The 26,354-nt window shown below is 46.7% G+C and overlaps 1 protein-coding gene across 17 annotated transcripts in view; it reads right to left on the bottom strand.

The window, feature by feature from the left end:
• KLHL3 (kelch like family member 3) overlaps positions 1-26,354 on the bottom strand; it is a 118,471-nt gene that overhangs the window by 14,839 nt on the left and 77,278 nt on the right. For all 17 annotated transcript variants that reach the window (XM_084295245.1, XM_084295248.1, XM_084295249.1 and 14 more), the window contains 5 exons: positions 22,672-22,788; positions 19,655-19,761; positions 14,686-14,807; positions 7,259-7,421; positions 4,083-4,192 (listed from right to left, as the gene is read on the bottom strand). In XM_084295245.1, coding sequence (XP_084151371.1) covers positions 4,083-4,192; positions 7,259-7,421; positions 14,686-14,807; positions 19,655-19,761; positions 22,672-22,709 — 540 coding nt within the window. In that variant the 5' untranslated portion in view covers positions 22,710-22,788. The remainder of the gene's footprint in view (positions 1-4,082; positions 4,193-7,258; positions 7,422-14,685; positions 14,808-19,654; positions 19,762-22,671; positions 22,789-26,354) is intronic.

Below are 26,354 nucleotides of genomic sequence, written 5' to 3'. Positions count from 1 at the left end.
GATACTACAGGCAGGGCTGCACTTCCCACAGGAAAACAAGGGCACGATGGACTTCTGGTCTGAGCCCAAATGTAGTTTTATTTCTGGATGCAGCCCATGCAGATGAGGACCCAAACTTTGGCTCCGTGACACGCTGCACACAAACAGCCCCGTGCGATGGACAAACGTGTACCGAAGTGTCCTACATGATCTGTGCATGAATATGCATACACTTACATAACTGTCAGCCACACTCCTCCCCAAAGAAAGGCCTAAAAACGTCACTGGGAGTGTAAAATGCTTCCTGAAAAAAGGCAAAAAGGCAAGGCGAGGGGCTGGTGCTGTCTCAGATATTGCACAGCAGGATATTGATCCTCGCAGTGCAGTTTCCCCACAGAGTCAGAATTAAATTCTGACACTTAACTCGCACCTACGGGCAAAATTATGCCACTGATCCTGCTCTCCAGTTACTGGGGAGGGCCTGGACGCATCCCTCCCGCACGCAGCCCGTGGTGCTGCAACCCCCTCGCCCCAGCACACCAAGCCCATGCCCGTGGCTTCAACTTCCCTCCGGGGTCACCGCCTGGTCAGGCCAATTTGCAAAGCTATTTTTTCTTTCTTTCCAGTCCCCCCAGCAAACCACTTCTTTGGTCCAAGGTCAGTAACTGGACAGCATTAACTTGAACCGAGGGCACTGCCTCTCGGTCCCCAGTTGTTGCCAAGAAATGTATTTGCAGGAGGCACCGCCGGTCGCTTCCTCGCACAAAGGAGAGGCAGAGTGCAAAGGGGTTTCCTCCTCTTTGCTGAACTATACACTTAAAAAAACAAGTGAGCAGTAAAGCAGGAGCCTCATTTCCTATGCCAACAACTGCTCTTGCTGAACTGCTTGGAATTCAGGAAGCTGCAGCAAGGATTTCAGCAACGCAACGGGGAGCCCTGTAATCAAACCCCAGTGAGCGCAGAGGCAAATAACTACTCCAGAACCTTGAAGTATTTTTAAGCACAAATAAATAAACAAACAAACTATTTCACTTCAGCTACAAGGCATTTAAAATGGAAACTAGGTTGTTAAGAGATTTTTAATTGCAAATGAGCATGGTAGGAGCATAAAGAGATATTTAGCCCACGAACATGCTTTTCATTAACCTCTTCCGCACCAGCAGAACAGGTCACTGGACTGGAATATATCCAGCTGCAGATCAAATTGACAGTGAAAAATTGTTAAAGGAAGGTAAAGTAGCAAGTGTGTATGAGGAATTAACCCTCCTTGGCGCTGGAGACTATTCCAGAGGTAGGCACACGCTGACTACCCCACTGCGTCTACTCCAAAAATAACAGAAATTTTTCAAGTCACCCACTGGCATCTCCCATTGGCTCTAATTTTAAGAAATGCGGTAAAAAAAATCTTAATCTGAGACACCGATCTCTCAATTTAAAGTCTGTCAGTTGCCACATCTGTTTCCAGTGCCCTGCAGAACTGGGATCCCTGCCCTGTCCCTGGCTCAAGTCGCATTTGATCAGAGCACAGGCATGGGCTGGGTTCATGGCCAGCACCTGTAGGGGCAGCCCCAGAGCTGGGGGGCAGCAGATTTCCCACACCCCATGGAGCAGGCAGGTAAAGCCTGGACAGGTAGACAGGTAAACCCTTTTCTTCACACCTCCTGAGCGCATACAGACATTTTCACAGCCTCTGCAGGGAAAAATCCAGTTGTGAGATGCTCCCAGCACTGAGGACCAAACTCTACATCAGCTCCTACTGCATGCTAGAAGTGGTCAATTAATGGGCTCTGTTTAAAGTCCCAAAATAAAAAATCCCAACCCTCCCAGAAGTTTTTCGTCACTATTCGGAGCTGGCAGAAGCCGTTTGTTGAGGGCTGGAAGCCCCTCCATTTTACTCATAGTTAGTAAATATGAGCAAACATGATTTTTTAATAGTTTTTCCTTGCTTGCACACACCGTTATAATTACAGAGTAAATTAGGTCAGGTGCAGAAAGCACCAATAAAACTGTCTTTAGGGTACTTAACTATAGCAAAAGGAGCAGCCATGGACCAAACCCAACTTCTGTCCTAGGCCAGCAGGACCCGTGCAACTGCAGAGGCTGGCAAGAGCAAGGGGGAGAAGGATAGAAGGGACGATAATCTCTGATTAAAGGGGAAAATTCCTTGGAGTAGTCGTCTTACAACTAAATCATTTCTGTGGCAGCAAACAATTTTTGTAGTCACGATAGCCTAGGGATATTGTTATGCCAAAACCTGCAGAGGTAAAGAACACATTTTATTAGGCCAATCAGTATTAGTCTGGGGGATGGCAGAGGAAGGGGAGAACATACAAGCTTTTGGGCACACGCCTGGTCTGGAAGCATATTAGGGGCAACTCTCCCCTCCGGGGCTTGCTGCCTTCTGGCCCTGCTGGGACTCAGCTGTAACTCCTCCACCTCCGAGAGATGGGAATGGTCTGGCTCATGGGCTGCAGCACGGGACATGGCAAGAACACGAGCACGAAAGCCTCTCACAAAGTCTGGTTGGGACAATTTAACCCTCAGATGTCTGTAGCATTTGCTTGCTTACTACATCTTAGTGCTGAAAAATAGTTATCCTCTGTCATGCACACACACATATAAATGTGTGTGGAAATGCACACATAGATATTTATACCAAACACATTAGCAGATAGGAAGAATAAAGGTCAGGAAAACTGCTCGTCTGTCACACTGAAGCTAATACAAAGCAGCAGCCTACCACTCTGCCCTCAGTGTTCAGGTCTTTGGACTCCAGCACATATTTCACATTTATACTCAAATCCCATTCTCTGCCTCTCTCCTGTTACTGGTAGCTGTTGCTTTGAATGTACAGCTAATGCTTCCATTTCCTTGCACTGACTTGCATATTCAACTTTTAGAACCATCTACAGAAATACTGCTTTGATTGTGTAAAGCTGAGAAGAGGGAGCAAACACTTTGATTTCTCTGGGCTCAAGGCCAATAAAAGCTTTTTAACAATGCTGCACAGGACTGGAAAAATTGGTTACTAAACTTGCACTTCCCTTTGCAGACGGCTTGGTTCACGCAAAGCAATTCTGCTGTGAGTTCACACTATTTGTTTTTTCCCTTTTGGCCCTGCCTGTGTGGCACAGAGCAGCACCCCACCGAGATGCCCACGCTGGCCCAAGCCCTACGGAAACACACTCCCAGAGCCTCCCAGTTTGCTGGCTGTGGATCTGAACAAAGCGTATCTCCATCCACACCTCGCGTGCTGCAGGTTTTCTGGCAAGCTTCGCGGCCTGTATGGGCCCAAGCACATGCACATCTGCAGCACGGATGGACTGGGCAGGATGGGTGCACACACCTAGGCCAGCTGAGGACACCACAGCAGCACCCAACACACCGGGGTCCAGCCCCACCCCATCAAAACTGGGGGCCTGAAGTTACAAGCCAGGTGACCCTCAAGCTCTTCTGTAGCCTCTACAGGTGTCCACCTCCCTGTAGTGATGATTCAGAGGGAAAGACTTGAAGCACACAGCCCAGAAACCTGCTGACAAAGAGGACCTGGAGTTCCCTGAGTGCCACAACCACTGCTTGTGCTCTTTTCTGGGACTACAGACAACATGAGATGGTTCAACATTTCAGCCTCAAAAAAACAAAACAATGCCTTATTTCCCTCTTCCATCAAAAAAAAAATATTCATGATAGAAAAATATTTCTTTCCTTCTCAGTTGTGGACCTCCTTTACTTGTTCTGTCCAAGGTGCAACAGAAGGCAGTACTCCTCCCTGGCCTAGTGCAATTCACCTACTATTGAGGTTTTACAACAGGTAATACAAGCTTTACATCAACAACAGATGGGAGATTCCTAGTTGGAATTCAGTTCTGTCCCCCAGGGCTTTTGGAAGAGACACAGACCTGAGAATCATTACTTCCTATAAAGAACAACCAATTGAAGGTCATTTTCATGTGTTTTAAAGAATTGCGCTATTTTAAATTCTCCTTTCGTGAGCTCTGTTAGAAAATGGCCCCTAAAGAGCATAACACAAGAACAGTTTCCAATGTAATATCTAGAAACATTCAGCATTCTTAAATTCACTGTTGCTATATGATTTACTGTACCTTTTCTTCAGAGGAGACTGTGAGCTTGTCACTTGATATTAAACTGCAAACCTGGTCCAGACTAAGGCTAAGAAATTCTTCTCCTAGCATCACCTCTGGGAAGTGCTGCTCTGTTCAACAAATGAAAAAGGGGAACACAAAATTATAATGAAATCCATTCTTTAAGTCAATGGAAGGGCTACAGCATTCAGAGAACTGCTATCGTTACAGCTCTGGGCAACCAAGACAAACACCACACTGCAACCGAATGGCCGAACAAAAAGAAAATAGTCTCAGAGGAGGCTAAGAAATGAGATGTTATTTGAAGTAACACAAGCTCCACGAGACTCTTTTGTAAAACAGCAATAAAACATAAAATGGAGCTTAACTTTCTGCAAAGCCACGAGGTACTTTCCAGTGGCAGATATGATTACTAGTGGCAATTGAGAAAAGTCGATACCTTCCTAAAGCAGTAAGTAACCTGGCTACCTCGGGATTCAATTCTTGCCCATTTCAACAACCTACTCAGAAGCAAATCTGCTCAACACTTAGATGAGAGACTCCATCGAGGGTGCCTGATACTTGCAGTTATTTCAAGCAAAGCCAACCGTCAACAAGCACCAGCCAAACACAGTCAGTTTGGTGCACTCAGGCCAGCAGTGAAGAGGGAAGGATCCCAGAGCACCCAGCTGGATCTGTGTGCACGAAGGGGCGTACAGAGAAAAAGGCAAGAGGGAAGCCTCGTTCCACGCACACTTATGGGATCAGTTCTTCTCCCCTTCCACCTTTTAATTTTTCCTCAAAAATGTATAAATTTCAGCTTCCCCCTCCTCTAAACCCTTAGCACCCATCTTCCCAGGCAGCCTTGCCTCTTCCTACTCAGACTGCAACCGTACAAATTTCTCCTCCCTTTTTTGCCTCCAAATTCCTCCATGCTGTAACTTTGGGAGCCACCTGAAAACAAAATACAGCAATTCACATCTCCGGCTGTAATCCCAAACTGGAAGAATTCAGTTTGCAGCACAAGCCCAAAAGGGATCATCAAATCTGTCATGCTTTACATCTAGCTGAAGGGCACAAGGAAATAATTACTTTCTAGGAAAGAATTTCTAGGTCAAAATGGCCATTAGCTGGCTGAGGACAATTTTAGTTTTCCTAGCATTTCTTAGGAAAACACCTCAATTTAATCTCACCTGCCATTTTCTATGTCTCATTTACCTTTGCCTGAAACACAATTCTCAGCCACTTGATCTGAAGCAGCTTTTTTCAAGCCCTCACCCCTTTAGCTTTGAGAAGTTCAGACTCATATATCCAAAGAGCTCCCTCTGCAGCAAGATCTGCCTCTTGATTTCATCTCTACAAAGTACTTTGCCTGCCAAAAATCAGCACTACGGGGACACAAGCTGGCACAACTTCCCGAGAGTATCTCCTTGGAGATCTCACCCGAACAACTCCTTACCAATGCCACTGCTGCAGAGGGCACTTGGGCTTCCCCAGCCGCAGACCCCTTTAGTCTGATGGGGACCAAAACACTACAGCTAAGCCAAAGGCTCTGATTAAAAAGATCAATAAAGCTTAATTCTGTGTTATGCTGGAAATCATATATAGGATCTAATGAACTTTTCTAGCCTTAAATACTTGAAAAACAGGAAATGCTCCTGACACAGTAATCTGTGTGCACTCTGACTTCTGGACACAATCTCCTATTCATTCTGGATTGGCATCTGGCAGTAGAAAGATATTTGATCTCTTGTTATTTGTTGGAAGCAAGTAAAAATATTTACTGATTTTAATAAAATAACTTGAGCCTGCTTCTATCAAGGCAGCTCCTCTACCCATTGAGGTTATCCACTGGCCAGAACCAAGCACTCCCAAGGAACTGAGCTCACGCACGCAGGGGCTCTTGAGCCTGGGGACCTCTGTCTTGGTTTAATGCTGTTACATAAACAACATAGCGAAAAGAATTTTAATGGCATTTTTATTAATGGAGTTCCATTAACATTACATGGGCTACTGTACTAACTGGGACTTATGAAGGCCAATAAAACAACAAAGCAGACTTTCTAATTGCCAAACAACCAAATAAATATACAGTGAATGCACTGCTTGTTGAGTTAAAGATTAAACAGGGCCTGGAAGCAAGGATAATGAGATATTACAAGCAAGCCTTTACAAAATTAACCATTCCTTCCAGGGTACCTTTTCCTCCAGGGGATAATACAGCCAAAGCAGCTGAAAAAGGTTTTACTTTTATTTGCAGAAGAATAGGGGAGGACTCAGTGGGCACCTTTTTATTCTACTGAGCCCACTTATGGTCCAATTAAGGACAAAAACATACCAAGGAAAATAGTGCAGGACAGAGCAGGTGCTCTGGGAGAGAGCAGGTGTATTTTTGCCTATATAAATAGACACAAAAGCAGAAAAACAAACCGAGTAGAAAAATTCTGAGCAGAGTTCAAGGGCAACTGTCCCAGAGGAGACTGGAAAGTGCAGGGGAGTTAGGAGTACAGGCCCACTTGAAACAGCTTTACATTTACAACGCAGACGAGGAATGCTGAAAGCCATTGCCTGCGCCTACTTATTGCAACCAAACACACCCCCACTCAAGGAATTAAGGAAATAAGAGTTTATCTACCCATGGTGTAAGCTACCATTGCTCCACAGATCAGAGGCTCAAGCCGCATGACAATTTGTTTTAGCTGAGTGTTCCTATTCCCACTCACAAGATTTAATTTTGCCCACTGCCAGTTATTCCTGGAGTGCCCAAAGCCCCAGCGACTGCTTCCTGCACTCGAAGGGCAGCACACCCTTTGAGAGGGCAATGGGTGAACACCAGCACTCCAACACCGTGCTGTTGAGCAGGAAGCCAAAGAGCTTACTAGGAACACTCCAAGGAACTATTTTGCAGGCTGGGATCCAGAGGATTGTGGGGTTGGGTTTTCTGTGTTTTGGCTTTTTTTTTTTTTTTTTGGTGGTGGTGGTGGGTTTTTTTTAATCCTTCTGCACATTTCCCTGCCACCAAACTACATTTCACAATTTGCAGCATCACAAGAAGTCACAAATTTACAACATTCCTTTTCCTGGTCTAATACTACAAGCACGATGAGACCAACCACTACACACTGATCTTGCTCAACCTGTGAGTTGCTGCACCTGCAAGCAGGTTTACCCCGACAAACAGACGACCTTTTCCTCACCTGCGTAGGCATTTGCCTGCTGCAGCAGCTCGGTGCACGCGTGCACATCTGCAAAAGCTCGAATTCCAAGGCAGTTCGTGGGATGCAGCTGGGATTGAAGAAAGTCGCAGCAGTTTTTTCTAACATCCATCAGCTGCAATAAGCTAGCAGCTGGCAACAAAACCTGGAACAACAAGAAAGGGAAACTGGAGATAGCAACAGAGAAAGTTTAATTCCCAACTTGCACAAGTTAGATGCAAGCCCCCTCCAAACAGGATCACTGTAGGGTGTGAGAAAGAAGGTTAACGTTTCAGCAGTATTTATACACAGAACTTTACATTCTCTGAGATATGGAAATGGCTATATCGTGTTGGGCTGAGAGCAGAGCTCTTCTCCTCAAACGACCTCAAATTGGGTAAGGGGAGGACAAAACACAAGCAACCAGGGATGCGCCTGAATCTCTGCCTTTGCTGCCGCTAGGTCCCACCCACAGACTTGTTTTCCCCTGAAGAGCTTTATATTATTTGCATGCTTTACCATCACATTCAAAGCCCACAACACCCCAGCACCCTCAGAATTGTGAGCCTCCTTATTTCCATCAAAACCATGCTGGCTTTTGAACAGAGTGCCTAAACTGCCCCACTAGAAAGGGAGACAGCAGCAAGCTCAAGCAGGTTTTGGAAACGGCAAGGCTTTCAGGTAAGAAAGAGCCAACTACTCAAATCAACAGTCCCCATTCTCAGCCACACAAAAATCTGTGGACGATTCAGTGCTGTGGTTCATGACTGCATCTGAAAATGAGGTACTGCTTCGTGCCTACAAAACCAAGGGCAGAAAAGAGAGACAAAACTAGGTCAGGAATGTCACATCTGCTGGAAAGACCATTTTGGAAGTCAACAAGCAAGGATAGGAAGTAGAAAATAACATCGGTCGGGATGTTACAGCCTGTGACATCAGCTACTTCCTTTCTTATGTCTTACAGCAACTGCAGACGTTTCTGATCCCAGCTCTTCCGTAGCTCTGGCTGCTTCACACATGGTCTTCAAACCGGGCATCTGTGCTCACCATCTGAGCACAGATTTCCGGAAAGCTATTTCCAACCAAAAAAAAACGTGGCTGTTACACAAAACAAGGAGGTTAATGGCATTCACCCCCTTGGGTCTTGATGGCAGAGAAGGGAAAAAGACCTCCCCTCCCTGCCTGCCTCCCCCACACTCAGTTTCCCATAGGGGCAGGACACAACTCACCCCAGGTGTTTTCTAAGCCTCTGACACATTCCAGCTCCAGCACAGACCTACAGTACCTGACGGCTGCCAAGCAGCCACCTCAATAGGCTACATAAAAAAAAAAAAAAAAAAAAAAAAAAAAAAAAAAATTAACCTGGGAGCCCATTTTGCCCCAAGCCTCTTGACGCCAGGAGATTACTTTGTGGTTTTGATTAAATCAAGATGGCAATGCTCTTGCAGTTTTGGAACCTAGCCGTGAGCAGCTTTCAACCTGGCTGAACGAGCTCCTTCTAGCAGCAGAAAGGTGAGAGCCTGACTTGCACAAGGGCTGGGGACTCCCTGCAGACTACCTGTGACCACCTAGGGCTTCCTCCAAGCACACCCTACCATCAAGCATGCCTGCAGATGCAGGTGGGTGCCTAGCAGAAGCATTTGGGGATATTGCCTCTGAGCTACTGTCACTGATAGCCACACGCTAGAGCCCCTTGGACATCCCAGTACCGATGTCCTGCAGCCTCAGGCTGGCTTGACAGGGCAGCAGAGAAGCTGCCTCACACCACTGCAGTTATTGTGAAAGGAGCATTATCATATCATGCTTTAGAAGTAGGATAAAAATAGCTTATCAACAGACAAGTGGATTTTCTCTTTCTTATTTCCCAGCTGAACATCTTACCGCTCTAGTTTTTTTGGTTTTTGTTTTTTTTTTTTTTTTACCAGGGAAGGCAAAAAGCAAGCAAAGGATATCCGCTAGCACAATGTCTGTTTCCTTTAGAAATAACAAGAGGAAATGCCCTGCCTAAACGTGCAGCAGGACCAAGCTACAACCCCATTAAAATCCAGGCAAGTTACTCACTTGGGTCTGGATTTGGCTTTTAATATTTGAGCTCCAACTACTGTGAACAATTTAGAGCACGTACTGTTCATCTGGCTTCTCTACCAGATCAGCCTCCTCACCAGATCCAATCCTCTTTCAAAACTATCAAAATTACCTGCTATTGCTACTGAGACTGATTTCTTTGCTAAATAAATTATGTCCAGAACCTCATCGACGGTACAAACCAGCAATAACCATCCATTTCTCCAGCTGTGCTCTCACCCTGCAGACTCTGTACCAGCCTCAAGTGTAACAGAACATTGTCTGTGCCATTAAACACTTTCAGAAACCTTTGATGTCTCCGAACCAGAAACATCTTTCAGCCAAAAGCGATCCGTGTTGCCGTGAGGTTCGTTCCATATTCAGGGCATTAACGCTAGGCTTCAGAGACTGGGGTGAGTTCCCTCTGCCACAGCCTTGCAGGTAACCTCGGCCAAGAGGCAACCTGCACTATTCCTCTGCAAAACGGGGAGAGGAATGCTTCCCCAAAGCAGGGATATTAATGCTTTTAAGCTGCTTTGACAATTTAGTCAAATTGGAAGCCAAAAAGGGTGTTGGCTGTAATCCTCAGCAGCACATCCAGGGCCACAGCTGGGCCCGTGCATCTGCCCAAACAGGGAGACAGCTCCCGGGGGAAACCACGAGCAGAGAAACAAGCAGGGCTCACATTTGCAAGGCAGGTTAAATGCTCGGTTTTGACTTAATAGCTCAACAGTGCACATGGAACAGAGAAAAAATGGTATTATTGTGATGTGGCTTTTCAGCGTGAGGAAGGCAATTAAGGCTTTATCACTCCCCAGTTGCTACCAGGCAGTGCCAAGCGTGAACAATGGTGCTTCTACTTAAATGCTCCACCTGGGGTGAAATAGCCCAGGCAGCGGCATGCATGGCAGGATCAGAAAGCCACACACCTCCCCAGGAACAGGCATAAGAAGAGATACAGGGAGGAGAGAGAAAACAGGGGAGTAGCTTGCAACTTCCCTCCTAATCTACCTGCTCCAACTTCACCGCACAGAACAGCTAAACCGTCTCTGAGTAAACAGTGGGATAAAAAGAAGTGGAGGAGCACCTGCCAGGCTTCCAGCACAGTCCTCTGATGCCACACACGAGTTTCTTCTCACCTTTCTGTAAGGCCAATCTGATCTAGATGACTTCCCAAAGGCTGAAAAGGTCCCCCCAGCCCACAACTCTGCCTTGCTGTTGGAGGACTCTCCAGCACCCCAGGAGGGTGACGCAAAGCAACGAGTTATTACAGCAGGGAGAAAACAGACCTGATTGATTGCATCTCCTAAAGCTGAGCTGAACGGCGCTCTGCAAACTGTACAAGCTGTAGTTGCAGCTTTTGGAGCGCACAGAGGGACGGGAGATGAAATGACCCACTTAACACCCTTCATCATTGCAGTACCCAAACTTTTTTCCCCCCGAGACTCTCCTTCCTCTGTTTTGAAGTCCTAAGTCCTTCGGGAAACACGAGGTGGGGAAGCACACTTCTAAAAAAGGAAGCGCTACAGATGCTAGCAAAGCTTTTTTCCTCCTTTCTTGAGACATTTTTATTATGATTATTATGTTTGAAAGCTGACAGTGCCAACATCTATTTCCCCCAGTCAGTTGATTTCTATACATCTCTTCATTTTTCTTTCCATGAGCCATACCTCAGACTGCAGCAGTGTACAAGGACACCACGCGTGTGGTATGCTGCACCTCATTAATAGGAATTTAATCACAAAATCAGGTTAATCAGGACTTTTCCCAGGGAATCATTACAACCCTAATGGTAGTGACTTTCTTAATTGGAAGGGTAATTCTCAGATTGCAAGTAATTAAGTGCCATCACTAAGGATGGGTACAAAGTGCTGAAGGAGGACTGTATTCACTGCCTACAGACAGGAGCTCCTAGGAGAATGAAAGGCCTCCCCCCAGATCTCCTCTTCATTCAGTGTCACAATCAACCTGGACACACAAAACCTGTGATCTCCATGGGCTTCAGCACAATTTCTTTTCCAAGATAAGCACACCATGAGCTTCATGCATGCAGATGTTTACCACAAAGGGTTTCGGGGTGGAGAAGTGGTTTTATTTTGAAGTGGAAGCCCAAATGGATCATTCCTATAACTTCTTGCCTTCCAAAAGGAAGATGCTTACCACACGTACAGAAGAAGAGCAATTTGTACCTGGAGAGGGAACCCCACACACAACTGCTCCAAATCTACGTCACTTGTTCCCACCTTCAGATCAGGGACAGCTGTTGACTTCTGTCATCAGTTTTCTGCACTTTCCCCCATTGTATTTGCTCATGGATGGAAAACCTTCTTGTTCAAGTCTGAATAAAGCCTTCCTCCCTGAACAACAACAGCTCTGACCCACCTCCCACTGCCAGCCCATCTGCAGGATGTTGTGCTCCAGCAGCATAGCACTGTTGGCACAAGAGCACTGGGCTCCTATTTGCAGTGCAATATGTCTCCTGCCACACACAGTAAACACCACAACAAAGACAAGGGCAGCCAAAAATTCACCTGCTTCAGCAACATGAGCGTGAGCATCTCTAAGCCTCCTAATAAATGGTAAAATAATTCTCTAGCATGCTCTGCGATAAATTTGCTGGTTCTCCATACGCCAGCACCAACATAACATCTTCAGGCCACCTAACAACCAATTAATGCCATTTAACAATCTTTTTTCTTGTAATTTCTACAATGAAATTAACTGGCACGCATACCCAGAAATCACTTCTTCCATCTGCTGAGGAAGTCTGAACAACTGGGTGTCAAACTGAAAAAAAAGAAAAAAAAAAAAAAAAACCTTTAATGCACCCTCTTCCAGGTAGGAAATCGGAGCTCCAGACATGAGGTAGCTGCTGGGAATTGAGGAAGTCTCACGACGAGACGGTGAAGGAACATTGCTGAAACATCGCAGACCGGCACCACCGAGGCACCCTTCCAGCTGGATGGCTGACAGAGCCGTGCAGCAGGAGGATGTGACAAGGTAAATTACCCAAACTGCTCACGTCTTCCTAAGGCTGACATTGCTAATCCACACCGAGGGTTTAACTGTTCACTTTGGTTTGCCCTTACCTGGGTGAACCTTTCGGAGGAATCACAGAATATTCTTTTATGTAGACTTTTCTCTCTGTGCCCATTAACCTGTTTATGGCATTCCGTTCAGTGGTTAAATACCCACAGATGGCATGGAAATTCCTCTTTAATCTTTCTATGGGCTTCATCACAAAAATCTATCAAATTCCATAAAACATTTTCAAGACAGGCATTTTTACATAACAAAACGGTCCAGTCAGTTGATCTTGCTCTAGATCAGCTTCATTTCCTAGCTCTCATGAATTAATTTACCTCCAGACTAAAGAGTTATTCACAGTGTGAATATTTAAATAAATCGTGAAGAAAAGGGAGTGCTTTATTAGACTGGGAAAAAGCTCATTGCTTAAATCTTAGTATCTGCCAAACGTATTTTTGATCATGTCTGAGAGATGTGAGCCAAAATATGAGGATAGGCACAGCTCTTAACTCCAACTCTTTGTAATCCCTAGGCCAACAGAAGGTAGGATGTGGTTAGGTTTTACTAAAAATATATATTTTATTTTTTTCCTGTTTGATTGGAAATTAAACACCTGGACTTCTCAGGGCAGGTCTATCCTGCCAATGCAGAGAGGGATGGAGCTGGCCATGCAGCCACCCTGCTCATATGCAGGTGCAGCTCTACACGAGCACCGAGGTGCTCTCATGGGGAGAAAGCTAGAGCACGTGCAGTAACTTCAAGCAAGCCTCTCTCCATGCAGACGGACAGGATCCGGCACGCCAGATGGCAGCTGGAGCTCAGCACGTCCCACGTGCCGAGTGGGTGCTTCTGGGCCACCTAACAACCAGAGCAGGGAAGGAACGCACACGTTTCCGAAAGCACGTGGATACAGTCTTTACATTTCCCCCAGGAAGAGATGGCAGCTTGACAGTGTGTAAATGTCATTTTTCCTCCACCAACATTAGTCCCCAGAAGTCCAAGAATCTACCCTGCTTCCCCACTACGTATTACTGAAGTAGTGCAGGAGCTCAGATCCTTATAACCTTGACTACACACTGCAGTTAAGCACGGGACCTTGCAGTGGACAGGTAGCTCGGGGGGGTTGAACATCAGCTTCTTTGCTGCAAAGGCACCTTGAAGGTCTCCTCACCAGTGGCCTGGCTTGGACAGCCTCACCGTAGGGCAACCAGGGTCCACAATCTGATGTGACAAAAGCCAGGGCGAGAGCAGGCCAGAAAGACAAGTTTGTACCATGGGAGGGCAGAAAGAAGAAACCCACAGGCTTGGGTCATGAAGGATGGCCTAGGACTCAGACCAGAAGGCAGACGTGGGTCAGGATTTGCACAGGTTCCTGCAGGAAGAACCACATGCTGCAACACAGCAAGAACTTGGGCCCTCCCTAAGGGACCAGAGTAGGCGAGCGTGTCCCATCCACAGCAAGAACTCAATTTCACGCAGTAAAGGGCTTCGTACCAGTCTAATTTTGCCATCTTAATTAGGTCAACAGAACGCAGGCAGCAGCATTTCCCCTCCCTCCATCTCTCTAGAGAGGCAGACACCAGCTGCTGAATCCCTGCCCAATGCCCACGTCACCAAGAAGACAACAACAGGCCTGAACAGGCTTGCAAACAAAACCAGGGAACAACCAAAAAGCAGGCCCGCACTCCAGCTCCCAGCATCCCTTCCAGACATCAGTGGCTAAGTGCACAGCCGTTTCCTTACAATCAAAGAAACAGAAGAGAAAAAGCTTTACCAGCAGCCACAGCCATGTGACACAGACAACAAAACGCTCCTCCTTGCATCCTGCTTTATCTGTAAGGCTGCCTTTCAATTACCCCTTCCACTTTCAGACAAATATTTACCTCAAAGAACTCCAAGACAGAAGGCACACAAAGAAGGGAAGAATGCCCTCGTTTTAACAATATATTCCACTCAAAGCTCTGCCAAACTAATCAAACTCCCCAGAAGAACTTAAAAACTAACAGGCAGATTCCTCTGCCAGGACCTTAAAACCACATTCCACTCTCTGCTTGTTTGAGTATCTTCTGACCTTTGACTGACTGACCCACAAGTCAGCAGCTTCTCGGAATACAAATGCCTAAGCTCATTGTAAGAGCTTGATACTAAAGCTAAATGCAACATGACTTAGGTGCAGGGAAAGCAGCAAAGTGCCTCAAGACTGAACAAGGCTGCAAGGAGCTCTTTTAAGCTCAACCTTTTACTTCCCACAGCCTGAGGAGATCACTCACCCCTCTCCAAGGCTTCTGAGTTTCAGGCTTCTGACTTGGGTTTCCAGGGAGCAGCCGAACCAGACTCACCTGCACATTCTCTTCCGTGACCTCTATCTCGGCTGTGTAGATGTAATCAATCAGCTTCCTCAGCGTCTGCCCATCGACGTCTTTTATCTCGATCTTCTTGGCTTTGCTTTCAGACATGTCTCCTGAAAAGCATTTCAAAAGGACAGTCAGAGTTTGCTTGGCAGGAGCTCTTTTCAGCCCTTGCTCCCCACACATGCAGCACATACTCCTGGTATCTAATAGACTCCCTGACACTATCCCTGACCACCTGAGGACAACTAGCAAGGCTCTCCGAACCTCTTAATGCAGCCTAAAGAGCACCTCAACATTGGAAGACACTGATAGAAGATAAAAGTCATCAACAAATGCAGCAAGGTCAATTTGTTGCAGGAAAAGAACCTGCAAAGTTCACCCGCATTGAAACACATTCAGGGGCTGAAAAAACAATACAGCCTTCAGCCGTGTCTCATCACAGGGACAGATTCAAAGAGACTGAGGACAGGTCTTAGGAGGGCTTTACTAATATATTTAAATATATATATGGGTAGATGAATCATCTGCAACAGCTGTATTAGGGTGCTTTACGGTATACCCTACAATAAAAGATAGCACCACCCTCTTTCTTGAGGAATAAGCTGAAACCTGCTGAGGAAAACCAGCACACATCCAGTGTGCTGCAGGCTTCTCCCTGAAATTACCTTGCTGTAACCTGTCCGCACAGCTGCACCTTACAAAAAGCATCTGTGCAAAAAGATGTGCTCGTCATTGCAGGCACCACGCACACAGACCCCGTGCGTACAGGAGTGCGTCCCAGTAACAAAAGCACAGTGGGAAGGAGGAGGAAAGGCTCCCCAGGGCCCCTTCCAGCATTCACACGCAGGGTGAGATCACCCAGCCCAGGCTCTAATCAGCGCGATCTCCAGGAACCACAGACCAGAAAGAGCAAGCTCCAAGAAAGAGCAGAAAGGAAACGATAGATGAAAAAAATAAAGACAGACAAAGGACAGCTCGAAAAAATGTCAATTCTTAAACCAGGACATGAATAATCACTACTGTAAGAAACCTGGTGACTCAATACTGCTGTGGGATTAAGAGGAAAAATAGTTTCTGCAGCCTATGTGAGAAGTAATTACAGCCTACGTCCCCATACCGAGCACGACAAGATGCAGCCGGGCACATTTAGTACACGGCACAGAGTCAGATGCTAAAGGGGGTCCGAGCCTGAGCAAAACCTGGAGCCTGGAAATTAAACTTCTGGGGCTTTGCTTATGCCAATGAGGAAGCAAATAACAGGAGTCAGGTCAGACCATAAGAATTAGGAGAGCCAGCACCACCCAAAAGGAAACAGACTGAAATAATATTTGCTCCAACTTCTATTTTTAAAATCAAATAAAATTTTATTTCAGAGAAGCCCATGAATAGAAATGTACAAGTACAAAGGGATAAATGACCTACATTTGGGGGGCTTTCAAAGTAGGATTTTTTGACTGACAAAATAAACATCTCCCAGCACTTCTTCTCCCCCCCAAAAATCCAGCTCCAGAGATGAGAGGAGGATTCTGAGCGCAGACCAGTGCACACACACCAGCCTACACGGAGCTGGCACTGCCTGCAAGGAGCACCTAGACAAAAACCCTACAGAGGCGAGGGGCAAAGAGGAGCAGCCACGGCACTGACAGCGCTCGCTGGAACCAGGGGCAGGAAAGGCTGGGATGCTCTCACCCATGATCGATACAGAAATATCGATACAGAAATAGCTCGGAGGGACCGATCCGACAACATCATCTGTCTCCGTGGCGCTCATGTGACACAGCCAACAAAAATAAAGGCAGTGTGGGCTTCTACGCCCACCAGCAAGCTGCCAGCCCTGCATGCTAACGTCCCCCACTGGCTCTGGGCTGATAACATCCCCGTGCACAGCCACCAAGGTGAGGCTCACATGTTATGTCCCAGGACAGGGACAGCAGTGGAGTTGGGACCGGATCCTTTCAGCCACATCCTCTTACTGAGAATAAAATAAAAAACCACAAACCGTACCCCCAAGCCTCACCCAATCCCTTCACGACAGGGTGATTCAGAGCATCAACAGCACCTCCCCTAGATGAGGACTGTGCTGAGAATGAACCTAATGGTGCTGGGCTGTGCTGCACAGACCCCGACCCCACCCCCTGCAGCCAAGCAGATACAAGGGACAGGGAAAGAGGGCACAAAGATGTGAAAACAGGCAGCGTGCCTTCAAGCAGACCCCTTTTAGGGGAATGCACCTTGCAGACACCAGGGCCTTGTGAAGACAAGTCCTTCATGCCCCATACACAACACCAGCGCTGCTCTCTCCCTTCCTCCTTGCACTTTTTCCTGCCGCCAGCCAGCTCAGCTCCCCGGCTTTGTCACGAGAGGCTGCTGTCAGAACTGCAGCAGCTCCCAGCGCCTTGTTTACCCAGCACAGCAGCTTGCCCTGCCTCAGATTTACTGCGCTCGAGATGCTTCCCAGCTCCAGCTTGTTTCCCAAGTCAGTGATGTGCTGAAGGAGGAGAGCTCACAAGCGTACTGAATACCAATGCCACAGCCCCTCGTGCACGGGGGCTGTTAGGGATCTGAAAGGAAGACTTCTGCACTGCTGCCTCCTCACCCAGCACTGCCAAGATCCCCCCACGTTTCTCACAGGCACGGTCCCAGCGGCATCTCTGCTGTTGTTCTTTCTGAAACTATCACGTTTTATTCTATACTGATGGAAATTACTGCCACCAATCATCCCCGCACAGCACGGTGCCAACAGGGACCATCCATCCGAAATGCTCTAAAAATCAGTAAAGAATTGGGAGGTGCTGGGTCCCATCTCTCCTTCAGTGGGGGAGGATACAAATGGAAAACATGCCTTTTATTTTAGGACTTGCAAAAGCTTTTGTCAAGAGACGTGCCTAACCAGAGGACACCAGGTGGTATAAGACAGATCCCACGGTCATCACAAGGTCATCCACGAGTCCAAAATCAGGCCCAGCCTACAGCAACAGCACCTGCAGAGAGGGCGTCAGACGAGGGGTCCCCTCCAGCTCCCCAAAAATCATTTCCTCCAGCAGGGACTCAGCACAAGCTGCTGCTGCCCCGTCCATCCTGCAGCCACCCTGCAGGTATGTGCATGGCACAGCTGTCAAGCCAGGCTGCTGCCGTGCAAAGCAACACTGAAAAATAAAACGCAGCTAATAGCCAGGCTGCAACACTAAAATCTCACCCTCCAGAGACTGAAACAACACGCAGCTGGAAGCGGATCACACGCTCGGCCTCTGCAAGAGGAAGATCCAGCCCTTAGAAACTCAGGAGCAGCTGGACCAAAAGCGAACGGGGAGTTGTTTCTCTGCCTACACCCTGCTGCCCCCGGGACAGGCTGGGGGCCCCGCGGGGGCTGTCACCCAGCCCCGGGCAGCGCCGAGGCAGCCGCATGACCGCGGCTGGTGGTTAGCTGATTACTGGTTAACTCGCAGCGTGAGGGATTACACGTCCGGAGAATTCCTGCATGGAAACACAAGCGGCCCCGACCCCGCTCTGCACCACCGCGTTCCCGCTCAGGTGACCTCTAAAGATCAGAGGGCTTTCCAGTAACTTTCTATTTATTTATTTATTAATTCTCATGAGGAACGAGCATCACAAGCCCTCCCAAATCCCCTCTGAGGTGCCCTCTGCCAAAAGGTGCTTCTGAGCAGGGCTTGCTCCTCTGCCTCCTCACCACGGCCAGCACCCACCCGCTTCCAGCTCCCTAAAAAACACAAATGCTTTCCCCCTGAGCTCACCGCACAGACAAGGCCACCATGGCAAACCTCACATCTCATCTAACATTCAGACGTCGACTTACACTTCAGTGTTATATGCTTTTTCTCCCTCCCTCCATTACAGAAAGGAAGAGAGGATTCCCAGATGACAGGCTTTCCTCAGAAATGCTGCATTCTGCTTCCAGCAAAGCAAAATAAAAGCAAGCCTAACCCAAAGGCTTGTAGAAGCAAGAAGCATCCACGTGGCCTGCTTCCAAACAGCTCCAAGAGCTCCTACTGAACTTGGCTTTCTCCTCCCCAAGGCCACAAACGAGGGAACATAAAACAGTGGGAAAACCCCCCAAAATGCTGAAGCTCTGGGACTGTAACCACCATTCTCTAGAGCATACAAACATTTTATTTCTATTTGGTTAAGTCAGCTTCTATCCTGGAAAGGAGGGGCACAGAAAAGGAAGAAAGCTAAGGAGCTCCTGACGAAACTGATGGTACTAGAAGGACTTAAATAAGCTGGTCACTTGGCTGCCTTGGGATTGACACAGCTCTTCTTGCTGCTCTGCCTGGGCACAGCCAGCGACAAGCACAGGCTATAGGTATCACACGAACAGGGCAAGGATTTCGTCCTCTCTCCTTCCCTTCTCATTGAGATTGCATCTGCCCTGACCAAAATATGCTGGACTGCAACAACACTCCCTGCAAAAAGGCAGGGCTGCTAATACATGTTTGGATCTGGAGAACAACAGTGTTATTTCGGGCAGCAGCAACAAGTGCCATGGGAGATTAAACATTCGTGACCACGAATAAGCGTCTGCAGGGCTGGGCCTTGAAACTACAACTTTTACGCCAGCAACTTCTTTGAAGTGCACCACAGCCATTAGGGCACTGCACATGTGCTTGGTGTTAATTATGTGTGTTTTCCTGACCCGAGTTCTTGTTAAGGAATTAAAAAACATACACACAGCGAGTCGAGCCTCCTAATAATCTTCCTGTGAGCTCTGTGCTACGCGCTCCTCCTGTAGCCACACACACCACTCCCAAGGCCATAGATTGTGCCTAAAAGAATTAGGCAAGGATGCTCAGCAACATCCATCACACACAGCGAAGTCCAGACCGAGCCGTGCTTATTTCTCCAGGCCATGCCTCCTGCCTCTGCTCAGCTCCTGCCGGAGGCTCAGCAGAGCTCCCAGCCCCTTCAACCCGAGCGCAGGGCCTGGTGCAGAGCGCAGTACCTGTAAACATCGCACAAAAATAAGGGCTGCAGGCCGCAAGGACCACGCGGTGGGCTTCCATCTCCACAGTTTCAGCCACAATCACCACGTCACAGAGGAGCCGCTTGCTGGAAAAACACCAGAAAAGACAAAGATCATTTCAGAACTCCTGGTCAGAAAAAAAAACGAAACACTACATTGGTAAAGCCCCCAAAAAGTAAGCAGAAGTCCTACTGTTACAGACAAGGCACCTGAGCTCCTGCCAAATCCCAGTGCAAGGTCCTCTTGTCCTTCAGCTACCAGCTCCTACCAGTGCTCCCCTACAAAACAAAGCCTGAATCCTCCCGACACCGCAACCCTGCCCATGGTTCTGCTGTTTTCCAGAAAAACTCTGGAAACCAAACAAGGTCTGGATGGGAAAGGGACTCCCTCCACCTCTCAGAAGAAGGGCTTAGAGAAGGTACTGAAGAGCTTAAGAGTTTGGGCACCACCTGGAGCCAAGCCCTGACAGGTCTATAAAGCAAGTACCAGTCATGCAAGGAAACACCAGCAGTAATTTCGTTTTTCCACTGGAAAAAGGTAGAGTGGAAAAATTATGTTATTTCTGCACTTTCTCCCATGTTTGGCCCTGCAGAACGTGACCAGCAAAACACCTGGTGGTGCTGATCAGTGCAGAGGCTGCCCCAAGCCCAGGGAGAAGCAGCCCATCAGTGAAGTCTATCTGCGTGCCTGAGGACTTCATTTACAACAGGAATTAGTCTGGGATTAAGAGGCGCCGGGATAAAAACAAGGGGCTCCAAACGAAAACCAAAAAACTTCTGAGCTCCCCCACTGACTCATTGTACGTCTTTGGCAAAGCCACTTCATTAATCAGTGACCTTTCCTAGCAGCCCCACGTACATCCTTTGAGGATTCATTAGTTAATGTTTGCACAGGGCTTCAGAGATGTAGACAGCTAGAAGTGCTCAGCCTCCCAATAAGTTGGTTTAAGATGTTTGAGCATACAAATGCAAAATAAGGGTGTTCTTTCCAAATGTCAAGCCTGAAAAAAAAAAAGTTCCATGTCTGTAAATCTAGATGTCGCCTTCTCCTCAGAAATGTTTATCACGATGCTCTGCTTTCACTTAGGCAACCGCATATGAAATAAATACACACAGATCTTCTAACGGACTAGGTGTGTCTCCTCCTCCATATGTTGGATTACACGAACAAAATTATTTGTGAAATGGAGGGCTACAGTTGGAAAACAGGAAGAAAGTAAGAACTGATAACCTTTGTTCTGCTTTCAGCCCAGTTTGGAGGAGATGACGGTGGTAATGGGAGCTCTTTAATGGTCTGTTAATGGAAGCTTCCCCATATCCTTCAGCTTATGTAAAAGATGCTCTATTCAATTCCTCTTTGGACTACAGTTATTTAAAGCACCACTCATGAAAGTTAATTTAATTTACATTTGAAAGCTACAAATTCCAAGTGAGCAACATATTGCAAATAGGTTAAAGGCTTAGCAAGATTCTTCTAGACCCTCTGTATGGGATTTCTTGATGCATTTGCTTTAAGGCACTATTATTCAAGGTAGCTATTAACACTGATTGTTGATGGCTTAAGGATCACAAGCTCAATGCACAATACAATGGACATGAGAACTGTGTATTCCAGAACAGCAGCAGGGGCTGAGAAGGAGTACCCAGAAAAAGAAAACATCAAACAGGTGCTTAAGGGAAGCTTTTAATCTTGTATTTTATTTTTTTTTTAATCACTTGACCACAGCACAAGATCTAGCTAACTACAGACACTAAAAAACATTTGTCAGTCTCCAGCTATTCCCACTATGCTTCAATTAACAAAGGAATAATGGTAGCACAATAGATTTCTGAATATAGCTGCACAAACCTCTATTTTCAGATCCTTTGCTTTCAGTACAAAGAGAGGACTAGAGGGATACCAATATATAAAGAAACCATACTCTGCTTCATTTAACTGTTAAAAGGGAAAGATATTTCCATTTTCTGTTCCTTATGCAACTGAGAATTGCTGTGTGACATCCGTGGAAGGAGACATTTCTAACCCTTCCCCATACTGAAGAACATGTGTGTTGGGAAACTATTTAACCTACAAAAGAGAGGTGGCTTCCACATCATCTTCTGAGCACCTAACACATGCAGAAAAGAGTAAATGATGTTATCTGCTTTCATCATACCATCTGGAGAGAGAGGGAACACACACACTCACTTGTATGACACGTGCCCTTTCCATTAGGAATTCTTTTTAAAAATGTGATTTTAAGTCTGTGTTTGAACAGTAAGGGACTCAAATGAACTACCTATAGGAACACCTGCTGAACTTGTGCCTGGTTCATGAGATAAGAGCCAAAAAACAATTCAGACTCAGCTACTGTCATCACATCAGTGACACAGTGGTTCTTAAAAACTGCATTCTTCTCAGCCTCTGTTCTCCTTGTACCTACGCAGTTATTTAAAGACATCAAGGTGTTCTCTTTTAACCAATAATGGGATTTTTAAATTTGCAAGTAGAGATCTAAATTGTTGGGGTTTTCTTCCTACTTTGAAGTGCTAAGCCCAGACTGAACGACACTGCTAGTTAAACAAAATAAGAACGGTGCATTAATAATCTTTGGTCTGTAATTATGTGTAGGTGTCTTAATGTCTGAAATGTTCTATTATTGGTTTTCAGACCATTAGCTCAGCTAAGAGCATAGTTTACAGCTAAATTTGCTGTAAGTAATGGAAAATGCTAAATGAATTATCATCTATAAAAGCAGGATATTGCTCAGATAATGTTTTTGAGCCATAACTGGCTTCCTTCTGACTCAAAGATAGGCAAGTGTGAGACTGGGTACAGCAGCTCATCACAGAACAGCTGTATTGTAGCTGCCTCCTCCTACTAGCATATTAACATCCTCCATGCAACCATTAGCTGGATCAAGGTGGCAGAGATTTTTATTTATTTATTACATCTCCCAGGAGCCTGTTTTATTCAGCATGATCCCACTAAACCAGAGAGGATGCCCAGAAGTGTACCTCCGTAGTTCATTCATGACCTTGAACGCCTTTCTCATGTGAGAGGGGTTGACTGTCACTGTGCGCTGCTCCTTTTCATCCTCAGCTGCCTCAGAGGATCGGGAACTCTGCTTAATGCTGAAAACAGGGACAAAAAAAGAAGTAGAAAGTTTGATTCAGTGACACACACACACAAAAAAAAAAAAGTATCCTAAAACTGCAGCACAGGGCATCACGCATGGAGTTATTACTTGCACGTTTGTTAGTCCGATCACGTTTGCCACACGAAGAGCATCACAAAACGCAGCTACCTCTGCATGGATGTTGAAAGCCAACCAGCCCACATTTCAATCAGCAGGGAAGAAAGTGAAAAGGTGCCAAACACTCGAGGACAAAGCCCAGTCTTGTAGGCTGCAGTCCAGGAAAGCAGTATAAGTTGATATTCAAGCCAGAACATAATTGCCTGACCGAATAGAAAAAGACTTCAGCACTGGGAACTGCAAGAGCACCACGGATACTTTAACAATCACACAGAGAAAGAGAAGTTGAGTTTTCCACATTTGATCTCAAAAACCTAAGCATAGAATATATGACTTGTATCTTCTGCTAGAGAGGCAAGTAGAAAAGGACTATGAAAACTAACTGCAGGTTTTCCAAGCACTAGCTTTACAGTGGCCACATCCAATTTCCATTGTAGCAATAAGGCTATTTAGTGCCACTGTAATGTATACAAAGAATTACTGAGCTAGACTTTCCTAGCAGAACCACAAGCTATATAGGTAATGTAAAACCAAACGCACCCAGTTTTGTGCTGTTTAACCAGGCCAACAGGTGCCTAAGGCACATACATGTCCTCATTACTTTGTTCTGAGCGCTGGCTCTTTGTACAGCATTGACATAAGGTCAATATCTACCTCTACGATTTGAAAATGTGTGAAATCACTCAGAGCTAAAGGTTTCCACCTGTGAAAACAGCAGCATTTTAGTGCAAGATAACTGCACCACTTAAATCCACAGCTCATTCCTCCCACCTTCCAGCCAGCAAAAGCAAATAAGACGAGTTGAGCAGGGTTGTCCTTGCCAAAAACCAACGCCAAGTGAATGGCAGCCCTTGGGAGGTAATCTCATGGCCACCATCCACCAGGCTGGAGACCTGCTCAGAGTTTTCCTTCCAGGAATGGTCTCCATCAGCTTTGGGTTTGTCCCCATCTCCTTGTAACCTTTCTTAGCCGTGCTTGCGTCGTGATAAAAGAGGATGAATCGGGTTAAAGCAAGAGTCTGGCAGCCTGGCTTTACCAGCAGATCACTGAAAAAGGGTGCAAAGCCAGGGAAGCATGCGGGATCCTTCCCCAGAAGAGTCAGATGGCCTCTACCCATGCACGTATTCATGCACCTATGCACGTATATACATGTGTACTCACACACAGTAACTTTTCTGTTGAAAACCACAATTATTCATGATTCACTACCCCTTGACAATGTGTAGCCCTTACTAAACATTGCACTCTTCCCACTGCCTGCTCCTGACCACCTCCTGTTCCCGGTGCTGCATCCCCAGGTCCCACAAAGCTCGCTGTCCCCCCGGCCATCCTCAGGAGGCCAAACTGTCCTCCCCCAAAAGCACTGCACGGAGCTGCAGCCAAGCTGCACGCAGCTTGCACGCACGCCTGCATACTGAGCGGCCTCCAGCTTTGTGCCCGAGACAAAGGTTAGCCTGTAATCGCCAAAATCCGGCCAAGTCCAATTCCTTCACTTTGCTGAGCGAGTTAAATATTTCCAGCCATAAGCGAAGCTGCAAGGCTGAGCACAACACAACTCAGCACTTGTCTCAGATGAGGGAGACAGCTTCCCCGCCTGCACCTTGGTTGTCATCCAATTAGCCCTGCACGGCCAGATAAAAAGCAGAAAGGAGTGTACCTCTTGTTAAACATTTAGTACTCACGGGGCTGGCACCAGGCAACAACGCAACCACTTTTTCTGGCCCTGGAGAAAGCTGAATGTGCTCCGTGCCAGCGGCACCCACAGGCACAGAGTGACGGCAGCCCAGGTCTGCACGCTGCAGTGAAAGAGCCTCCTTGCCACATGGACACAGCCAGATTCAGCTCAGCCTCTGTGCTGTATCGATCAAAAGCCTCTGCTGAAACCCCAAGCCAAGCAAAGTTTGACCACAGCTTTAAAAATCCAACGCGAAGCCTTGCTTTTTGAAAAGCCAAGCCTCCCCTCGCAGCACGCCAGAGCCAAGCCAGGAAAAGCGGGGCTCTTACACTGCAAGCAACTTCACCAAGCTTTCAGTCTCCAAAGCTGAAACACCTACAGGAAGCAAACACGTCAAGAAAAAGAACAAGAAACAGAAAGAGGTGACAGCAGACACCTGGGGCAGGCACAGCGGGGCCACCGCAGGGCACTGGTTGTGGTCATGGTCAGAGATCAACCTCACAGGATCCAAAATCAAGCCCTGCATGCAGACATCACGAGGCTTCTCAAACAGGGAAAAGCACTCTGCTGAGATTTATTTGTTAGCACTCCAACGCCAGAGACCAAAGATTCATTATTTTCAAACTTTTCAGCTGGCACAAGATACAGATCAGGGGGCACAGCAAGTTTCATTGAACGCCAACGCAAACGTCAGATCAACAACTCTCCATAAAGCCTTAACTCTGCCACCCTCCGTCTGTGTATTTTAAAAGCAAAGACCTTGCTTCATTTGAAAAAGATCAAACACTTCTTCCTAAAAAGCATGAAAAGTAACTTTTTGAAAAGCATCCTGAAAGACATTCTCAGATTTACTAGCAGGGGTGAACTTCACGTTTTACCAAAGAGCCAAAGAATCACCACAAGAAAGTACTGCAGATTATCCAGTTAACAACTTGTTTCGAAAAATAAATAATTAAAAAAAAAAATCAAGATATGCTATTTAAAGTTCTTTCCAAATGACTCATGTAAGAAACATTTAAAAAAAAAATTAAGGGCCAAGAGCCTTTAACTCATTTTGAAACTGAGTCAGCTTCCATAGAATTTCTCCCCATTAATATATGGAGGCTGATTTTTGTCTGGGAGAGAGATCTCACACCCCCATGCACCAACTCGCAGATATCGCCGACACATTTCCAGCATCAAAATGCAAGAACCCACATGCTCCGAGCAAATGCAACCTGCCACAAAAAAAAAAAAAAAAAAAAAAAAAAAAAAAAGCTACCCCTGGGAAGAGCAGAATAATGCATTACATAACCCAGACCTGAGGCTTCTCCCACTACACTGTTATTATAATTGTTATGCTTCGGAATTACTCCGTTATTTTATTAACGGAACAAAGACAAGGAGAGAACAAAGTGCTCGGATCAAAGGCACCAAGCAGGGCGTGCAGGATCCCACAGCCTGGCATAGGGACGCTGCCACCAGAGCCCTCCGTTCGAGGAGCTGGTGTCCTACAGCCCCAGCGGGCCCGGCAGGCCGGGTGCCAGGAGCAATTTGTTCTATTCCTGGGCTATCTGAGGCCGTGCACCGAGTGAATGGACAAATGATTTAATTTCCCTGGGCCAGATGAGCAGCCTCGTTAGGGACACAGCAGGACTCTTCGATGAGCGACGAGGCCTGTCCTTTCAGAGCGTGCCAACCCCACCGCCACTTCCCGCGTGGCTTTTCAACGCCGTCCCCGAGTTGAACAAACGCACCCACATTTCAGAGCCCCAAATTATGTCAGCCAA

This window comes from Netta rufina (assembly GCF_964035555.1).
Source record: "Netta rufina genome assembly, chromosome: 14".
NCBI lineage: Eukaryota > Metazoa > Chordata > Aves > Anseriformes > Anatidae > Netta > Netta rufina.
The sequence above is the reverse complement of the archived record's forward strand: the minus strand, read 5'-3'. Positions and strand labels throughout refer to the sequence as shown.